At 41.0% G+C, this 20778-nt stretch overlaps 3 protein-coding genes and 1 long non-coding RNA gene across 5 annotated transcripts in view; 3 read left to right on the forward strand and 1 right to left on the reverse strand.

Moving 5' to 3' along the window:
• Positions 1 to 20714, reverse strand: fut7 (fucosyltransferase 7 (alpha (1,3) fucosyltransferase)). 2 transcript variants are annotated; one of them, XM_061747939.1, is made up of 4 exons: positions 18504 to 20714; positions 16353 to 16417; positions 15308 to 16255; positions 1 to 949 (listed from the first exon to the last, which is right to left on the reverse strand). In XM_061747939.1, the coding sequence occupies exons 3-4, from the start codon at positions 16217 to 16219 to the stop codon at positions 947 to 949; spliced, it is 915 nt and encodes a 304-aa protein (XP_061603923.1). In that variant the 5' UTR covers positions 16220 to 16255; positions 16353 to 16417; positions 18504 to 20714; the 3' UTR covers positions 1 to 946. The 2 variants fall into 2 exon arrangements, with proteins under 2 accessions (XP_061603923.1, XP_061603922.1); XM_061747938.1 differs by lacking the exon at positions 1 to 949 and having other exon boundaries at positions 14755 to 16255.
• pou5f3 (POU domain, class 5, transcription factor 3) lies at positions 6381 to 13752 on the forward strand. The gene is made up of 5 exons (XM_061747937.1): positions 6381 to 8067; positions 8168 to 8279; positions 9129 to 9259; positions 9496 to 9660; positions 11997 to 13752. Exons 1-5 carry the CDS (start codon positions 7309 to 7311, stop codon positions 12258 to 12260), a joined length of 1431 nt encoding a protein of 476 aa, XP_061603921.1. The 5' UTR covers positions 6381 to 7308; the 3' UTR covers positions 12261 to 13752.
• On the forward strand, positions 14212 to 16004 carry LOC133465298 (uncharacterized). The gene is made up of 4 exons (XR_009784592.1): positions 14212 to 14345; positions 15333 to 15499; positions 15702 to 15798; positions 15866 to 16004. It is a non-coding gene; the product is annotated as an uncharacterized LOC133465298 (long non-coding RNA).
• The window catches only part of clic3 (chloride intracellular channel 3), a 17597-nt gene continuing 12914 nt past the window's right edge, over positions 16096 to 20778 (forward strand). The window contains exon 1 of the mRNA XM_061747944.1: positions 16096 to 16223. The gene's annotated coding sequence lies outside the window, so the exon portion shown is untranslated. The remainder of the gene's footprint in view (positions 16224 to 20778) is intronic.

Below are 20778 nucleotides of genomic sequence, written 5' to 3' on the forward strand. Positions count from 1 at the left end.
AACGTAATTTTTTTATTGTGCATAATTGACACCCTTGGTTTTTTCCACATATTTTTAAAATTGCATTCTATTTATTTTCTCGTAAAAATGTCGTTAATCTCGATAGTATCATTTCTTTGTAATTTTTTTTCAAGTGAAATTGTTGTTGTTGTCATAAATGCTGACAAATTTTTCTCGGAAAAGAATAACTGTTCTCATAATCACTATGCATTTTTCCCCAGGAAAAAAATATGCCTTTTTAAGCATTAATTCCAACATTAATCAATACATATGTATTATCTTCATTTTTTTTCTTGTAAAACTAGTACGATTTTATCAACATCAAGCATTAAAGTTTTTTCATTCAAATTTCCCAATTTTTCTCAAGCCATTCTCAGTATTTGAAAATTTGAGCAAAAAGTTTATTAAAATACGACTTTATTCTCATCACATTAACAGTACTTTGGTTTTGCGAATATACGACATTATTCTCAACACAGTGCAAATATTACTGTTACTTTATTCTAGTTTATATTCTATAATCTCTTTTGTCTTAACTTTTCAGCGTGGCTTAAATAGTCCTTTGTACTTACATCTTATACTTAAAGCCGTATACTGGTGTAAATGTGGATGAAATACGGTACAAATAAACCCAAATAGTTGAGTTTTTTTTCAAACTTGCATTCCAATTACTGGTGTAACTTCTTCCCTTTAACTGTCGTGAACACGTGTGTTGAAGAAGTGGCTTTTAAAAAGATGTGAACCATCTCCCCCTCCTCCTTTGGAGTTTCCAGAGAGTGGTGGGTGCTCTCTTGAAGGCTCGCCTGGCTCTCGTCTTTTGCATGACAATGTGTCAGCCAAGTCCATGGACCGTCGCAGGACAATGCCGCCTCACTCGGGTTTGATGTCTTCTTAAGTTATTGAGCAAGTCTCCTGTCTCACCCCACGGCTTTCCCAGCACTTTGTATCACTGTGGATAATCATATAAAGTAAGGCTTTATGAGATATGAGGTCTTGGTGAGGTGTTTTTATTCAAGGAAGTATGTTACTTGTTCTGATATCGGCTACAGTTAGATCCAGAAGTATGCCTGTGCATATTGTCATTCACCCAGGTCATTTCATTCCTGCATTGAGTGATCCGGATGTCTTATCTGGTGTTCATCTAATCTGCCCGTTCTTGAATGTTATCGGTGGTTTAAACCTCTATAGTTTCATTCATGAAGATGTCTCTTGATTGGAGAGTTTTAAAAATAATACTCATGCCTTCTCTATATTCTTCACCTCTGCTATCGGTGTGATTTTATTTACTTGTTTGTATTCACTAAGGAAAACAATCTGCTGTCATCTACTTCAGTTATCTTAGCAAGTCAATGGTCAAGTCAGTGACCTGATATCAACCCAATAGAGCATGCAGAAGAAAAAATGAACAGGAGCAGCACACAGCAATAATAACATCAAAGAATCAAAAGTGCATATATATATATATATATATATATATATATATATGCATGCATGTTAATGAGTTATTTTAGGGAAGGGGAAATTTAAAAAAAAAAAAAAACTGAGACAATGCCGTTGCACAAGCGTGCACACCCTCTTGTAAACGGGGACGTGGCTGTGCTCAGAATTAACCGATTACATTCAAACTTGTGTTAAAGGGGATTTAGCACACATTTAAGTTTCTAGTAAGCTTTTCCTGACAGTTGTAGTCAGGTCTTAGAGCACTGGTCCACAGAGAACTTCCACAGGATAAGCAGGATCTCATTTTCAAAGGTATCGGTCAGGAGAAGGGTAAAAAGAAAAGCATTTGCAATAGATTAAGTGTACAATGGAATAAAGTGAAGACAGTCAACATCAAGTGTATAAAATATGGCACAACAGTGACATTATCAAGAACCTCCAAAAGTACTGAAAGACCAGGAAGAAAACTGGTTATGGAAGCTGCAGAGATTTCTGGCAAGTGTTGGCAATTTAGTTTGTGTGACAACAATCTCTTGTCTTCTTCATTTGGGGCTGTTTTTGTTCAGCTAGGACTGACTGAGTCAGTCTTAGCCCAAAACCTCCAGGCTTTTGCTAGAAATAGAAAAAAAAGTCAAGGAAAGCCTATACTAAAACAGCTAAACTTTACTAGAGGTTAACCAAGAACAATTTTAGATGTGCTGACTTAAGGCCTCTTTATATTCCCACGGCCAACAACGCCCGCATTGCATCACGTGACCCCCGAGTTTGCCCGCGTGGTCCCTCTGCGTAGTTTGACGTGCAGACGGCAAAAATTGTTGCTGCGCGTTGAACGCCGCAGAGATCATCTCTCGTGATTGGTCCGTTTTAGTCATATGCTGTGATGACATACTCAGCGTGCCCCTTGGTTCTACAACCCCAATTCCAATAAAGTTGGGATATTGTGTTAAACATAAATAAAAACAGAATACAATGATTTGCAAATCATGTTCGACCTATATTTAATTGAATACACTACAAAGATATTTAGTGTTCAAACTAATAAACTTTATTGTTTTTAGCAAATAATCATTAACTTAGAATTTTATGGCTGCAACACGTTCCAAAAAAGCTGGGACAGGGTCATGTTTACCACTGTTTTACATCACCTTTTCTTTTAACAACATTCAATTAACATTTGGGAACTGAGGACACTAATTGTTGAAGCTTTGTAGGTGGAATTCTTTCCCATTCTTGCTTGATGTACAGCTTCAGCTGTTCAACAGTCCGGCGCCTCTGTTGTCGTATTTTACGCTTCATAATGCGCTACAGATTTTCAATGGGAGACAGGTCTGGACTGCAGGCTGGCCAGTGTAGTACCCACACTCTTTTACTACGAAGCCACGCTGTTGTAACACGTGCAGAATGTGGTTTGGTATTGTCTTGCTGAAATAAGCAGGGGCATCCATGAAAAAAACTTTGCTTGGATGGCAGCATATGTTTCTCCAAAACCTGTATGTACCTTTCAGCATTAATGGTGCCTTCACAGATGTGTAAGTTACCCATGCCATTGGCACTAACACAGCTCCATACCATCACAGATGCTGGCTTTTGAACTTTGCATCTATAACAGTTTGGCTGGTTCTTTTCGTCTTTGGCCCGGAGGACACGACGTCCAAAATTTCCAAAAACAATTTGAAATGTGGACTCGTCGGACCACAGAACACTTTTCCACTTTGCATCAGTCCATCTTAGATGAGCTCGGGCCCAGAGAAGCCGGCGGCGTTTTCTGGGTGTTGTTGATGCTTTGCATAGTAGAGTTTCAAATTGCACTTACGGATGTAGCCCCGAACTGTATTTACTGAAATTGGTTTTCTGAAGTGTTCCTGAGGCCATGTGGTGATATCCTTTACACATTGATGTCGGCTTTTGATGCATTGCCGCCTGAGGGATCGAAGGTCACGGGCATTCAATGTTGGTTTTCGGCCTTGCCGCTTACATACAGTGATTTCTCCAGATTCTCTGAACTTCTGAATATTATGGTGCGTAGATAATAAATCCCTAAATTCCTTGCAATTGTTCGTTGAGGAACATTGTCCTTAAACTGTTCGACTATTTTCTCACGCACTTGTTCATAAAGAGGTGAACCTCGCCCCATCTTTGCTTGTGAATGACTGAACAATTCAGGGAACCTCCTTTATACCCAATCATGGCACCCACCTGTTCCCAATTAGCCTGTTCACCTGTGGGATGTTCCAAACAGGTGTTTGATGAGCATTCCTCAACTTTCTCAGTCTTTTTTGCCACCTGTCCCAGCTTTTTTGGACCGTGTTGCAGCCATAAAATTCAAAGTTAATGATTATTTGCTAAAAACAATCAAGTTTATCAGTTTGAGCATTAAATATCTTGTCTTTGTAGTGTATTCAATTAAATATAGGTCGAACATAATTTGCAAATCATTGTATTCTGTTTTTATTTATGTTTAACACAACGTCCCAACTTCATTGGAATTGGGGTTGTACATACCTTCTACGCCGCCGCCTTCTCGATTGATTTTGCAGCATAATTAAACGTATCATCTGGTCATCTAGGTCCATTTGTTCTAGCAGACACTGTTACACGGTCGCCATTGTTGTTGCTTTGTTCCTTGTTACTGAATGGAAAGTAAAAATGGCTCCCGGAAATGGCCCAAAAAATGCAGAGGAAACTCCACCCTGTGGTGTCCTAGCCAATAACAGCCATAGCGACAGCCCCGAGTTGGAGGTCAAGTGCAGTACGTTTTCAAAACCGCGCGTGGGTTGCGCTCGAGTACAAAGGCAAACTACACGCGGGACAGGCGCCGTGACGTCAGCGCGGTCACCGTCCCCGCAACTATAAAAGAGCCTTTACATTTAACGTGTTTGAATGTGATTGGTTTATTCTGAACTCCTAATTATAAGAGGGTGTGCTCACTTGTGCAACTGCATTATCTCAGTTATTTTAACTTCCCCTCTCAAAAAGATTTCATTTTCTTGAAAATTTAATTTTACAGGTTATAAGGTACATTAATGGTAGAACACATTTTAAAAATGATTTATTTTTTTTCCAACACCATACCACGGCACAATTCGAGTGGCCTTTTATTGTGAGCGGCCTAAGGCACACCTGTACAATCATGCTGTCTAAACAGCATCTTGATACCCACCTGTGAGGGGATGGATTATCAACGAAGGAGAACACTGATTTAGACAAATTTGTGAACAACATTTGAGAGAAATCCATCTTTTGCGTACACAGAAAACAGCTTGCAACTTTACAAAGGTGTGGCGTTTATATTTTTGTTCTTTGTAGTTTGTTCAACTATTGTTCAGTTCACTTTTTTTTACAGGATTAAATAACACTAAAATTGCAATGACTGCAATCACAATATCTCAATGTTCTTGTAGGTAGGTAGGTAGATAGATGTCGAAGTGGGTGTCACATGTGGCAGGAAGTGTTTTACAACTTTCACCTGCAGGGCCACACGAGACCTGCAGGCTGAGCATTTCCTCAGACCTGCAGAGTGAAACTTGGTGTTCGTTTCATGGGGATTGGGGGGGGGGGAAGTGGAGTGGAGTGTAGGGGGGTGATGGTGGGTGCGGGGCGAAATCAAAGGGCCGAGACGTATTGTTTCAATGTGAAAAGGAGCTAATGGCCGACCATCGCAACTCGGGATCTGCAATCCACAGGGTGCCCCCGGGGCCGGGCTGGTACAATGGCGCCCCCCTCCCCCACTCCTCTCCCTCCCCGCGGCGCGTCTTCCTGCCGCAATCTGCGGCCAACGACGCACGCCGGGGGGAGCGCATCTGTGCGCGCAGGGGCCCGGGCCGTGAGGGCCCCCTTGGTGGGTGATCAAGGTGGGGGGGGGTGCCACCCCCCCCCACCTTGATCACGAAGAAGTTCACCCGATTGCTCCTGCCCGCTGCAAGAACATTTGCGTGTGGAAAAGAATCCCACGCAGCGTGTCCGAAAAACCCACTGTCACAACATAAGGTGAAGAAACGGGACCAGCTTGTGTCATGATTTATTCATTTTTGATTTTTGTTTTTAATTGGCAAAACGATTCTGTTTATGATAACATCCAAAGCAATAAAGAGCCAGGAAATGAGTAGTGAATAGAGACAACTCAAAACAAAAATTACAATCAATAAAAAATAGAATCTCTCAAAAAGTGGTTCGCAAGATAAAACTGAAAAAAATAAACAAAAATAACAATGCAAATGTGAAATAAAACGACATAAGAACAATATAAGATCAATTACAAGTTCAAACTATGACCATTAAATACAAAGATGAACAAAACTTGAATTCGTCACAAAGTTCTTTAACATTTTAAATATGTGCATTAAATGCAAATAAACATTGCAATTAAGTAAACATATGCAATTTCATTCTACACAAAGTGCTTTAAATGTTAAACCTCTAATAATAATTAAATTTAAAAAAAAAGTAAAACATGACCTTCTCCACAAAGTGCTTCAACAGCATATAAACCCTCCATAAATGATTCAATACAAATAATGTGAAATATAAAAACATGGAATTGTTCACAAAGTGCCTTAAAAGGTGAACGAATAATATATGAAATAAAAAATATGAATAAAAATATGGAATCAATAACGTCTTAAGTTAAAACTAATAATCATTCAATACAAATGAAAATATGATATAAAAATGTACACATAAATATAGAATAATTCCAAGTTATTGAAACCTTACAACTAACAAATTTTAAATATAAATATATAAATAACAATATGGTATTCTGCACAAAGTTGAAGTTAAAAGTACAAACAATAATTTGAACGTGACTAAAATTGTGAAATACATTTGTATGAAAATATTAGTCGTCTGTGTGAACATAAAAAGAAATAAAATGTGAAACACATGAAACAATATCGAAATAAAAAGTAAGAAATACAAAACATTAATCAAAAATGAAAAATAGATAAATAGAAAATTTTTGAATCCTTCACACAGTCCGAAAATAAATAATAGTCTAATATAATATAACCAAATCACCAAAAAAAGTCATTTGAATTTACTTAATTTGAAAATGTACATCGGTTTGTACATGATAAAAATATGTTAAACTAATTTATATGATTTGATTATTTTCGGGGGAAAGGGGTAAATTACGTCAGTTTCCAACATTTTAATCACGTGCGTCTGAAAATGAAGTACATTTTCAGTGCATAAATCAATCAATCATACATTCAATAGCAGAAAAATGAATCGATGAGGCTAAAATCAACAGTCACACAGAATGTAAAAAAAAACAACGTGAATAAATGACTGAATCCCATATCAATAATTCGGCATAACAATTATTAAATAATAATTATTAAACTTGATGCATGAATAGGCCAAATGGCGTGTATTTTAATATCAACGCCATCTTGTGGAATTATTAGAACACGTGTGTGACTCATACTTAGCATTGTAGATGCATTTAACTGAACAAAAAAAAAAAAACAAGTTTAGACTTTTTTACAGTTGCAGTTTAAGTGAGACCACGCCCACGCGTTTTTTTTCAGTGTATGTGTGTGTGGCGGGGGGTTGCTACCAAGGTCATTGACAAATTCACCTTCAGCTGTGCGTGATTGTGCGCGACAGCCAATGAGCGTTGGAGGCCGAAGACCTCCACCATTGGCAAAACGCGTGGAGCTCAGCCCGGCCGCACCACACGCTCGATCTTTCAGGCCGAGGCCGGAGCTGGTGCCGCAAGAGCCGGCCTTTCATGGACTAGTTCGCAGCCCTCTTTAGGCGGTTATGTTGGCCCGAATCACCCTTTGCCCCAACTCCATTGGACTTTTGACCAAGAGCTTGTAGGTGTCGTCTTCATTAAGGTAAGTGAACTGTTTTAGTGCCAAGATGTCCGAAAGATCCCACAGTCCAGGTTCGGAGTGTCAAACCCGCCCGTATGACTTCAGCCGGGCTTGCACGCAGAATTTGGGCCAAGACGGCCTCGGGGCTTCGTCCTTCCCCCAGCTCCCCCTGCCAGAAGCGGGTGTTCTCTACAAGCAGCCCGCCTACGGTGGCCTGCCGTCGGCCGCCGCGCAGAGCTTCTTCCCCTTCCCGTCGTTGGGCGCCGGTGACTACCGGGGCTCCGAGCTCCAGGCCGGGGAGTTCGGCCAGCCCAAACACTGGTATCCGTTCGCCGCACACGAGTACACCGGGCAGGTACCCGGGGTAACCGCGGCCACGCAGCCCACCAACCTGAGTCCCCCCATAGCCGAGACCCGGGAGCAAATTAAGCTCCCCGATATCAAGACGGAGAAAGACACCGGGGACGACTACCCGAGCGAGGTGAAGCTCCAGCAGTACCCGCCGCCCTCCGCCGCAATGCCCCCCCACGGAGTCTTCTACTCCAGCCCCTGGACCCCGACCTTCTGGCCGGGTATCAGCCACCTGACGCCGCCCGGCAGCGGAGGAAGCAGCAACCAGAATCCGTCGACGTCTTCGGCGTCGTCGCCGTCCATGTCCCCCTCGCCGCCCAGCAACGGCGTGCCGGCGAACGCCTTCTTCGGCGTCAACCCCGGCCAGGGGGCCCCCGGGCCTCAGGGCCAGAACCCGGCCTCGTCTACTCGGAGCAGCGGCTCGTCCAGCGGCGGTTGTAGTGACTCGGAAGAGGTAAGCGTTTCCACTTTTGACAGCCCATTGAAACAAACTCATTGAGTCAAATGTGCCAGCCTGAATAACCCCACGGCAACATTTCAACTCTGTGCATTAGGAAAACCTTTCCACTGAAGAATTGGAGCAGTTTGCCAAAGAACTTAAACACAAACGCATCACTTTGGGTTTCACTCAGGCTGATGTCGGCCTTGCTTTGGGTAACCTTTATGGTAAGTTGATATACACTAAACCAAATCCAAGGTACATCGAGCTTATGTTTAAAAAGTTAAACTTTTTCTTGATGGTAAGACAAACTATCTATAGGATTTTCTTTGGTTGACCCATGACCCCAATTCCCACTAGATCACACTACATCTGCTGTTAAGGAAGCAAACAATAATTTCTTTTTTTTTTTTTTTTTCCCTCTTACTAACTTTTAAAAATTATTTGTGCAAAGAGCAATGCCATCCATGTTGAAGGTGGGGCACATTGACTGACTTAACATTTTGTTTGGGTACATTTAACAGCTTAACCTTTTTTTTTTTTTTTTAAGAGCGTGTTATGTACTCCGATGCGATCAGCAGCACATCACTCACACAAAGCAGATGTAGTACCAAGACTGACCTATAAGAGGCAGCATGGTGCCCAGAGCATCTAAGCAGTAGAACATATAGAAGCTAGGCTAACTGTCAACTAATCTGGTAACTACAAACTTGCAAACTTTGAAACAAAGAGTTGCAAACTCTTATCCTTGTTTTTATTGCGGTGGCTGACTTGTAAGACGCATTACACAAACATTCAATACAACCAGTTACTCTGTTTCTGGCAACATCACAAGTTTCAGGTGGCTTCCGAATTGGCTATCGTTTCATTCACACTCAAGGATTTGTTGTTTTAAATATGTAGGGTTGTAAAAGCCATTTATCAAGTCGATCGGGGGGAAGAAAAAAAAAAACACTCTTTGCACACCTCGCAATACAGGATAATCACAATATTTAAGAGATGATAATCAGGCCTTTGTTGACTTTGAAAAAATACTCCAATTCTTATTTTTCTGTTTTTGGGCGGTGTGTCTCCAGGTAAGATGTTCAGCCAGACGACCATTTGCCGCTTTGAGGCCCTCCAGTTGAGCTTCAAGAACATGTGCAAGCTGAAGCCCCTCCTCCAGAGATGGCTGAATGAGGCCGAAACGTCGGAAAATCCCCAGGATGTAAGTCCTTTCTCGACATCTGCCGTCTACTTTACAACACAACAGACGAGCGGATCCGATGGGGGATCACACGGGGGGTTTTTCACCGTGAGCAAACGTCCTGCTGGGAGACTCAATGGAAGCCCCCCCCACCCCCTCCCGCCATTGTTGACCACCTGTAAAGTGTTCTGAACCTTGACCTTGTCGAAGCCCTTACAGGTAGAGCAGTGATCAAAAGTGTTCATGTGCTCATTCAGATGTACAAGATCGAGCGGGTTTTTGTGGACACCAGGAAGAGGAAGAGGAGGACCAGCCTGGAGGGCGCCGTTCGCTCTGCTCTGGAGTCTTACTTTGTCAAGTGTCCCAAACCCAACACTCAAGAGATCACGCACATCTCTGATGATTTGGGCCTGGAGAGAGATGTAAGTCATTTGTGTTCCCTCATAAGCCATAATTGAATTCATCGTAACTTACGGCAGCTCCATTTTACAAGTCGAGTTACAAGCTAGCTTGAAATACGCCGCCGGTACTGCAAGGCCCTTGTGCGTGTGTGTGTGTGTGTGTGTGTGTGTGTGTGTGTGTGTGTGTGTGGGGGGGGGGGGGAACGAGAGCCGCAGTCGCCTGTGCGCTTTTAACAGTTTATTGAATGGGACAGTAAAATTTTAAAATGAAAGTCAATCGCAAGAAGCTGCTGTACGGTCCAGGTCTCCATCAGTAGTCCCCAACAGAAATGCTACAGTATGTACGCTAATTATATTTCATATAAGCAGTACATTATACAGAGGATCTCTGCTATTTGCAGGAGATCATGAAAATCTGTGATTCACTCTCCTAAAAATTGCATTTGGGAAAACGTTTTTTGTGGGTGGGTGGGGCAGCATGAACAAGTGAGAAAATACCGTTAAACAGTTTCTGTGAAAAACTGGTCACCCCCCCAAAAAAAATGTAAAAAATGAAGCGAACAGGTGAATTTGTGGGTGCCCAACCCTGAATATGTGGGGGCTATGCTGTATTTCTTAGCATTCTCACCTTATTAGTGTGTCATTAATGATTAATCTTGGTTAAAAACATAAAAATGTGTGTTGGGACTAATTGTTAATTTGTGAATCTCTATGTTCTGGAAATGTTGGCTGTAGCTCAACTTGGTCCTGTTCGGACTGAAAACTTTAGGCTGAATCGTGCGCCTCTGGTGGTTAAAGCCAAGTTGTGCACTCTATTTTGTCCCAAGTGCTTCAAAGCATAATTTATTTAACTTTGTTTACTTACAATTTATTACAACCGTTATAGCTATCCCATCCATAACCCCAACTAGCTTTATTTTAATGACCACCCTTTACACTAGCGTACACTAAACTTTGTAGACGAGAGGTGTGGGTGTGCACAGGCCAAGGTATTGCGTTTTGGTGAGAATATGGATAAAGCGGCTGATATAGGAATTTATTTTGAGCCAGGCAGTAGTCTGCTAGTAACAAACAAACCTGACAATTTTCAGCCTAGGTACATTCCATTCCCACCGTTAACCTAATAGCATAATTGCCCGTTATTTTTAACTTTTCACAATATCGATCCAAAGTATTGTGCTTGAGGGGGAAAAAAGTTTTGTTTTTATTTATTTTTGTCTGTGTGGCTTCTCAGTCCTCTAGGTCATAGTAATCTGCAAAGGTAGAATCGTGGCAACTAGACTCTTGTTTGTTGAATTTGTTTTTCCTTGTTTTCTGAAAACTTTCAAAAGAGACCCAGGCAATTATACGATTAGGATTTAGGATATATTACGATGACAATATGGCTCATCCTCCACCCCTATAGGTGACGCTATGCTATTTCGGTAGCTGTTAGCATTGCGCTCTTAGCTTGTTGGTGAAAATTGCTACCATGTTTGGACAGTGTGAAGTTTTGCACTTCCAATTCAAATCATTTTAAATGAATCATCAATTTCTAACTCTTATTTGTTAGATCAACTGATTTATTAGAATTTCAGAAGGGTGAACATGTATCGAAAGCCAACTTTCCACTAAACATTTGTCTGGTTCACCACTATACGATTTGGATCACTGAATCCTGATATTACTCTGCAGTGTGTTGTAGGAATGGGAACGATTGATTTTAATCTATTCTGAAGTGGAATTGGATTTTTTTGATCCTGTCCTGATCAATAAGGGGAATGGCTGCAACCAGCAGAGGGGCTGTGGAGGAAGTTTCAACTAGGTTGCAACACCACATTAACTACTTCTGTTTGAATGTCGACTTTTTGGGAAATTGTATCGAAACAATGTAAAATAAAGGCTCAGGACACAAACTGAGTAATTTTATCACCATATACTGGGACCATTTTTGCAATGAAAAAGTGGCTCCAGCGACAGGTCGTTCACTTCCAGGGAGACGAGCTTCTCAAGCCTTTTTGTCTTCACTGAGGTGAACGAGCAATCCTTATGCTAAACAAGAACTCACCAGATGACACAAATTGCCTTTTGGGGATCACATGACAGGGATGACTATCAGGGACCTCTGTGACATTAACGATGCTTTCCCCAACATAGTTATAATAGTTACGAGTTTACTTGAGCACATCACAAAACCTGACTTGAAATGGCAGCCGCGACTAAGAAAAGACATGACATTTTCTGTAAATGAGCTACACATTTGATGTAAATTCCTCTTTGGCGCAGACGGCAGCATGTTTACATCTCGTCTGTTGCCCAAATGAATTGCAGCATGTGTTCTTTGTGCAGTTATGTTAACCGAACATTGTCACGTGCAGGTGGTCAGAGTGTGGTTCTGTAACCGTAGACAGAAGGGCAAGCGTCTGGCTCTGCCGCTGGACGAAGAGTGTGACGGCCAGTACTACGAGCAGAGCCCGTCTCCTCTCAACATGGTCGCCTCCCCCATCCCCGGCCAGGGCTACCCTCCCCCGGCCAGCTTCCCCGGAGCCCCGCCGCCGACGCTTTACATGCCGCCTCTTCATCGGCCGGATGTCCTGAAGCAAGCGCTGCACCCTGGACTGGTCGGTCACCTGACTGGATAAGAGGCTGCAGCACCACCGACGAACCACTCTGTCCAAACTTGTCCTTGGGGGACAGTTCAAGGTTCAACCCATCACTGCAGTTGTGTGCCACTAATCGCTCCACACCAAGAACTTGGGAAGTGTTTTGCTAATGCATGGAACTTATTCAGTAGGCCAGATTACCAAAGTGCATTTGAACTCGAGGCAGCATGTAGTGTTTTTGTCGTGCAGGTGATTGATAATTGTTCCTGAGTCGAGAAAAATATTTGACAGTTAATGAGGGGGGCTGTGGTTCAAGTAGTGTTCTACTTTCTGGATTCAGGTGTTTTGATGTAAAAAGACTGTGTGTGTGTGTGTGCGTGGTGGTGGGGGGGGGCGGACGGACTCAAATCTTGGTACATCACAATGAAAGCAATATTTTACTTCTGTAAAAAGTGCCTTTTTTAAAAATTGTATACTTAATCATCTCTAGTGGTTGTTTCTTTGACATCTATTGCTGTTTTTTTAAGAGATTGGATGCAATATTTTGAGGATTTTGATGACAAAATGGTCCTTGCTGCTAATTTTCTCTGCTTTTATTGCACAAATTCAACATTTTATCTCCGGAGGTCTATCCTTTACTTGACTATTTTCTAATAACAGTCAAGATTTGATATATTTGGCATACTTGTACTTTTTACACCACTGGTATCTTGAGCAAATGAAAGTTGCATACATCCTTTTTAGAATAATTTGTCTCCTTTTTAGAATAATTTGTCTACCCTGTTTTGAGCATTTTAAAATGTGTACCTTCAGTAGACCAGTTTTATAAGTCAACCTTGATATGAAACAATCTATCATAATGTAAATGGGTTATTTATTTAAAGGTTGGCCTTTTGACTCAGCATTCATGTATTTTCAAATTAAATTTCAGATTTTTTTTCCCCCCGTTTTTTTTTTTTGGGTGATTTAAATGCTATGAATTGTTTTTCCACCAAGTAAATGTTTCTGCAGCTGTCAATTTGTTTGTGTGCAAGTGTGGGTGTGACTTGGGTCACTTTTGTTAGTAACAACAGTGCTTGAGATAGTATTTTGATCCACTACCAATTGTTTAGAATTTTTTTTTTTTTTTACATTATGTAAATCGTTCTCTCTCGCTCATATGTGTATATATAGTGTGTACTGTATAAACTCAGTCCAGTTTCTATCGATTCAATGTCCTGTGAATACTGCATCGTATTCACAGGACATTGAATCGATAGAAACTGGACTGTTCTGGTTTTCTATCAATTCCCCGATAATACAACGACCTGGATGAATGAGAATATTAGTAGTTAATATACATACTCCATGGGTCCAAAACACATTGAACAGGCTTCAACCCAATGTGAAGATTGGAAACAAGTCAAATGTTTATCAGCTTGAACAGAACACATTTCGTCAAATTTGGCAAATGTTGCATAAATGCAAAACCTTTTATCAGTAGCCTGCAAAACACTGCTGCATAACTAATTCATGAAGATGACCTCACAGTTCAATTCATAAATTGACCATATACTATATTACGCTAGCACAGACCGTCAAAATGACCCATACCATGGCCATGAGTTAAAGTGACTTTCCATCTTGAAATTACAGGAACGTAGATATGAATCTTATCAGATGACTTTGAGGAAACCCAATTAACAGCATCTGTAAGGTTTCTGTGAATTTATTTCATAATCTAAAACAGCTTTGAGAAACATTTCTCCTATCGGGCTGTTATGAAAACGTCTGACGGCAGCACTAAATTTATAAAACCATACGTCCCAATGATCCAACAAGTGTTAACATATATTGTAAGCATTTGATGGTAGATTTTTTTGTTTGTACACTATGATGTCTTATTTGTACGTCGTCCCCTTATCTTACGTAGTACCAACACTGACCTGCAAGTGGCACCAAAGTGCCACATGGCATCCAGACTGACTGAAAATACAAAAGTAGGAATAGAAAGAAGAAGACGTAGCAGCTAAGCTAGCTGTTTCCTTACATGCAGGTTACTATTAGTTGCAATTTCTTGTCAACATGGAACTTCTTGAAAATGGCCAATATTTTTTCAACACGTCCGACAGTCCACTATTTTAGGTATGTTACTAACATTTTCAAAATACCTTCAAATCAAAATAGACGATATCATTGTAGGTATGTTAACTCAATCCAGAAAATCGGTCATCATTTTCTTACCATTTTCCATTTTCTTACCATTTTCCATTTTTTTTATTACCCGGAAATAGGGTACATGAATTTAGCCGAGGTCCACCAAAAATACACACAATAATAAGATTTTTTAATGATGGAAAACTACATGGTGGTAATTCAATATTAATATACTTTCTTTTCCTGTTTTAAAACTATCTGCCAAACTGCTACTTGTTGTCAAGTGAGTTGAGTTTGCTGCCACCCTACAACACTCGTATCTCAAAATCTTGCTCGAAAATCAAAGCAAAGAATCGGCTGAACGACGGCCTGAATCTCGAAAAACTTGTAAGTCACTTCACTTGCATCTCAATGCTCCACTGCATGTTCTTACTGCTTTCATAGTGAGGGGTGTACTCATGGTGACAAACACAACACACCACAATCAATCATATCTCTCCCAACAATCATGAGTAACCTTCCACAAACGGCTGCTGTCTGCCATAGTACCAAGACTGACCTGTGAGAGGCAGCATGGTGCCACAGGGCATCCAGACTCCTGGGAAATATGAAAAAAGTAGTAGTAGTAGAAGAAAAAGCTGGGCTAATTTTTAGTTTATCCGGCAACTACAGGAAAATCTTATTTCTATTGGATTGACTGAATGACTTGAGAAATAAATTATGCAATCGTTCCATTTCCTGTCACAATCATGGGGTTAGTGTTTCGGCCGAACTCTGTGCTGACCACACACACACAGAAAAGGCTTTGTGATTGAAAATATTTAATATGAGGCTTACATTGTGCCAGTACCATGAACCCATGCTGCCAGATCAGTGTGAACCTTGTTGGGAGGCAAATGTTCGTAGTGGGAGCAGAGTTTACACAGTCTCTCCTTCCAGTTATTGCTCACCTTCACTTTCCACTTTCGCTTCCAGCGAAAATACTCGCTGTAGCGCTTCTTGTCTCCCGCCACCTGCAGCAGATACTCGGCCAGCTCTTTTACCGATGCAAATTGGTCGACGTGGATGAAAGAATGAGGCGGAGCCAAGGCCTCGTAATCCTGCACTGGTGCACCCAGGACAACAGGAACTGCCCCCGACAGGTAAGCGTTCTTCCACAGCTTCTCTGTGATGTATTCTTTGGCCTCAGAGTTCTCAAAGGCCAAGTAGAAGTAGCAGCGAGAGATTGTGGGCAAGAGTGCTTCTGCGGTGAGGAGAGTTTTTGTCCAGCGCCCGTAGACCTTCACAGGAACTATGGTGCTAAGTTCTTTGTACACTTGGCTTCTTCTGTACGAACTCCTGTAGTTGCTGACCACCCAACACGCCAGAAAGCTTTTATTCTGTGTGATGTCCTGCACTGGATCTTCTCCTTCAGCCTCGTTCACCAGCCGCTCTCCATAAGGTGTAGTAATATCTGCATCTCTCCTGTAGTTAATGGTCAAGTTGAAGATACCCGCAAATCTCCTCAGGTCTCCATTGTGAACAGGGGACTCTAGGGACAACCAAGCCCACCTCTGGCCTGGTGGCCTGGGAAGATCCAGAGGAAGTTTCTCCCGTCCTGTGACCAATTCGTAGTTGTGGAACACCACCACGTCCGCGGTGGGAAACAAGGACCTCTGTTCCACGATTGTGCAGAACAGGGTGCTGTGGTGGTCCCCACACGCATCTCCGCTCAGGTCATTGGGAACACTGAAGGGTCGGTGCCACATCAGAATTGTCACATGCATAGGCTGGTTGGAGTCAAAGCTGAATCCTGTCAGCCAGAAATTACGAAGTCCCAGCAGTAAGACACAGAGGCAGGTAACGAGAAGACACTTCCTCATTGTGGTAAGTGCACTCTTTTTGGTATGGTTACACTCCTGGAAGAAAGAAGCAAGTTTTTTTTTTTTTTTTTTTTTTTTTTTTTTTTTTAAAGTAACAAGGCTTTAAACAAACAGACATACAACATTATCTCACCCAAGGTGTTATCTTTATTGCTTTTGTTAGTGAACACTCCTCCTTCTTTTCCTTTCGGCTTGTCCCTTTGAAAAAATGCACAGTAGCAATAGTGAGGAAATGATAATTCCATCCATACTGTATATCTGATTCCCATCCAGTCACATTAATTTGACAATGCATAAAGAACTGGAAAGGTTTGTATGATGGAGAGTAGACCATAATGACCCCTTTCCTTATTAGGTGTTAGTATTATTATTTTTTTTAAACTCTTGATTGGATGGCCTAGCAAAATAGGAAAATCACAAAGATTATCAGAAAACAAAACCTGATTGTGCAACACACTGCATGTTCAAAACTACGAGGTCTCACTTTTCAGGAACGGCAGAAAGAAAGAGGAACTAGAGGTGACAGTTCTTAAAAAAAATAGCAACAATCCAAATAAACAAAAAAAAAGTCCCATGTGACGCTTTTTTTTTTTTAATTCCATGTGACAAAATTTTGAGAGGATGTCAGCCGTTCAGTTGCCTCTAATCTCATATTGCCAAAGAGATGTTGGTGTTTTCTGGAGATATTTTTGTTATATCTTACAGGCCAGAAACAAATAATGACAAATGCTATTTGTGTGTACACACCATAGAATAATTTTTGCAGCACTATTCTTTTAAATATATAGAACTGAAAATGTCTTGGTTTGGTCTGTTGTTTTATCTATTTTAGGACCTTACATGCTTTTTTAATAATTCTGCAATTCTTCAATTATGAGTGCTTTAGAAGTCAAAATCGATGTTAACTGGGAGGGTTGGCAGTGAATGAGTTTAAAAGACAAACTCATTTTACAAAAAAAATCATAATGTTGCAAGTCATCATTTCATAAGGATAATCATATTGTAAGAGAATCCCAATATGATAGATATGATATGGTCACATAACAAAAGCATCACTATTTCACAATGGCAGTTACAAATTTTACAAGAAAAAAACTTATGTCATTACAAGAAAAGTCAATTTTATACTAATAAATTAATAATGGTACAAGAACTTTCCAATGTATTAGTCATCACTTTACCAGACCAAAGTCATCATATTTCAAGAAAAGACGTGAAATCTTTGTACAGATTTTAACAAGAATCATGGAAGTTGACGGAAATGATTTGCTTTTGCAGGCCGCATAAAATGATGTGGCAGGCCGGATGTGGCCCCTGGGCCTCAAATTTGACATGGTTGCATTAAATGCAAATGTGTTGAACTTAAAAGTTAAATACAGCTGAATTGTACATAGTGATTCTTCCTAATGCTACTAGAGGTCACAAGCATACCACTTGGTACCCAGGCCACACTTTCAGAATCACTGATCTAGTTGTAAATCAAACAAGAACAAATTCAATAACCCTAACCATATAAAGAATAAAGTCACTAAGTAAAAAGCTATCATCTTATGAGAATAAGGTTATAGTATTACAAGATATAGTCACAGTATTATCAAAATAAAGTCGGAATTTTACACATTCATATAAAGAAAAAAAAGCATAATTTTCTAAACACTACCGTTACCTATGCTGCTTATTCTGTTGTGAATATGCAGTGTGTATAGATGTGTGCAAATATATACTTTTAATATATTTATGCACTGCTGATGCCTAAAAGCTTTAATTTATATTCTGAGTGGTGGTACAAACCCGGTGGCAGAGAAAACATGACTTGATGAAATAGTTCTGAAAATGATGTAATGCAGCATTTGCAAAGCCCCAAAACAACAATAACAATAATTCCTCTGTGACAATCAAGAGTGAGAATTATGAATTTGTAATTATAATTTTTGTTAAAATTGGATCTTATTCGATGGTGGTATGGTATTTCAATATATGACAGCATATCTTCAAGCACCCATTAAGAAATGGTTTCCAATGCTTCCATTCACATATAGAGCCTGACTTAATACGACAATTATTATTAAAAATCCATCACGACCAGACCGGCTGTAGGTTTTGAGACTTTCTCAAATTCTCAACAGGATGTGGTGAGAGATTTATGTTGGCAGTGGCACCCGTGTGTCACTTGCCGTTGCTGTTAGGAAGTCCCCAAGGTCACACAGCCTTCATTCAGTCTCCACTCATTCTATTAAGTAGCCATAGAGATGCATGCATACACGGCTTCCTCCACTCCACTGACCTTATGATAAGCTGAGAGGTGGGCACCCTCCCTCTGTCCTTCCTGAGGGCATCTTTGCTCGCTTTAAAAAGGTGCTGCCAGTTTTAAGGAAGGGGTGTGGCCCCTTTAAACCTCAAGTGCATTACATCACCTCAAGTGCACCGCCTGGCATCCTTCAGCCTTAGACGCCAGCTCTCCAGCCAATAGTGTGCTTATTCTACCCAGTGTATTGCTTGTGCTAAAAACTGGGAGGCTGCTGAAGACCAAGGAGGACGGGTGGAGGAAAATACAAGATGTGTTGCAAAACCGTGCGTGTATTATTTCACTCAAAATGGGAAATGGCACATTTGGACAAGAGGCGGTGCACAATTTGGATTAGACACCATTCAATCGTAGTGCACATATAGACAAAAACTAACACTCATCTTCACACCTATCGACAATTAAGTGAGAAAATGCAATGTATGTTGTAAATGGACTTCACACAAAATTGAAACTAGCACTTTTGGACTAGAGGCAGTTGACACCCTACACTGGATGCCAGCGAGTTGTGTTCAGAGATAAACATTGACACTCACAGCAATGGACAATTCAGTGGGAACATGCAGAATATGTTGTGAATGGTCTTCACCCAAAATGGGGAAAAATGCACATTTGGGTGATGGTGGGTGAGAGTGAGATACCATGGTTGAGGGTCTTGGCTAGCTCTCCCATGACCTCTGACCAAAACCTTAGGTTGGGGGTGATGTCCACCGATAGCCCCCCGCTGGTTGATTGACCCTCAATGGAGGGAACGGGCCGGGGGCTTGCTTAAGTTTTCTCGTTCTTCTTATCCAGTACAGAGGGGAGGGCGGCAGGTTAAAAAAAAAACCTCCCAGTTCAAACCGGGTTCAAATGTGACCGGTACATTAATATCAGATTATGTGGTATCGAACATCCCTAAATAATAGGATACACTTTTAAAAAGTACAGGAGGAGGGAATGCTTTGCAGGAATGTAGCATTTCTGCAGTTCTGTTACATGGACTGGTTAGATTTGTGCAATTTCCGATGGTTGGATGAGTAAATCGGGGGGTGTGGCCACTGCAAGGAAGAAGCGGATAGTGGGTGTGGTTGAGAGAAACGCTATTTGGATGTTTTTTTTTTGGTGACATTAAATGTTCATTTTCACACTAAACAGGTTATTGATCGACCGCAGCTTGTCGTCATTTTGCAATCTAAGCAGACACTGCAGAATTTAGTTTGTCTTTTTATTGTTACAGGAGGGCGTTTGGTGAATTTGCTGACGGTAGGATTAAAGACTCTTTGTCAGATAGCATTAGTTTTATTTGAGGATAGACTTGCATATTTTGCAAGTGATCTCATTTTTAGTAAAATATATCAGGCTTGAGGCCCCTCTGCTAGTTTGCTGAGCTGACCGAATACCTGTTAATGTTTGTGAGCCGGCCATGTTGTTAATGGCAAAACACGTGATTGCCGAATAATCGACTTCAAGCTGTAAGCGTCATTGGGCAGTGGTAAATTCGACGAGTCTGTTCAACCCTGAATGCACAGGAAGCGCATGTTGCTGGAAAAGTTCAGTCTGAGTGCAAGAGTCACGTTTCTTGCTGACTCACGTTACCTGCTATGCAGGAAGGAAGGCTGGCTGTTGGCAAACGTTTTAGAAGTGTTGAAACGAGCCACACGTCTGGCAGCGAGGTTCATATAGACTTTTGAAGAAAGTCTGCAATCAGCATTTGTAGCTCACCCAGTCCCTGATACTGCTGGGCCAGTGGCGATTACAATTTTCGCTACCCTGGCCAATGATGGTACTGAATGAGGCAACCGGGTTCTTGCAGAAGACTGCCGTAAAGAGAATAAAAGCATTTTCACTTGTGGAGGCAGCACTTCATTGAATACACATCACAAACTTGTCAATTAGTTTGCAGATCCGTGCATATGGCACATGCAGGAAACACATCTGCAAACACAAATTGCTACCTCCACCTTTACCACGTGGAAATTCAGTTAATGTGTTGGCCCGTAACGTCAGAAAATTGAGAACAAGTTTGGCAATTCTTCTCCAAAGTAAAAGCAGATGTTTGCAAATGTCTTATTTTGATTACAAACAATGATAATCAGTTTGCTTTCATGGAGGACTACAAAAATCAGAGACTACTATTGAGAGGCTGAAATTCTGAGGATTTGGACAATTAAAAGAAGGTCTGTAAATGAATAATTGATTATCAAAATAGTTGTTGATTAATATGATACTTGATTAGTTATTGATTTACCCATTAATTGTTACACCCCTGCAC

Source organism: Phyllopteryx taeniolatus, chromosome 15, assembly GCF_024500385.1.
Source record: "Phyllopteryx taeniolatus isolate TA_2022b chromosome 15, UOR_Ptae_1.2, whole genome shotgun sequence".
Lineage (NCBI taxonomy): Eukaryota > Metazoa > Chordata > Actinopteri > Syngnathiformes > Syngnathidae > Phyllopteryx > Phyllopteryx taeniolatus.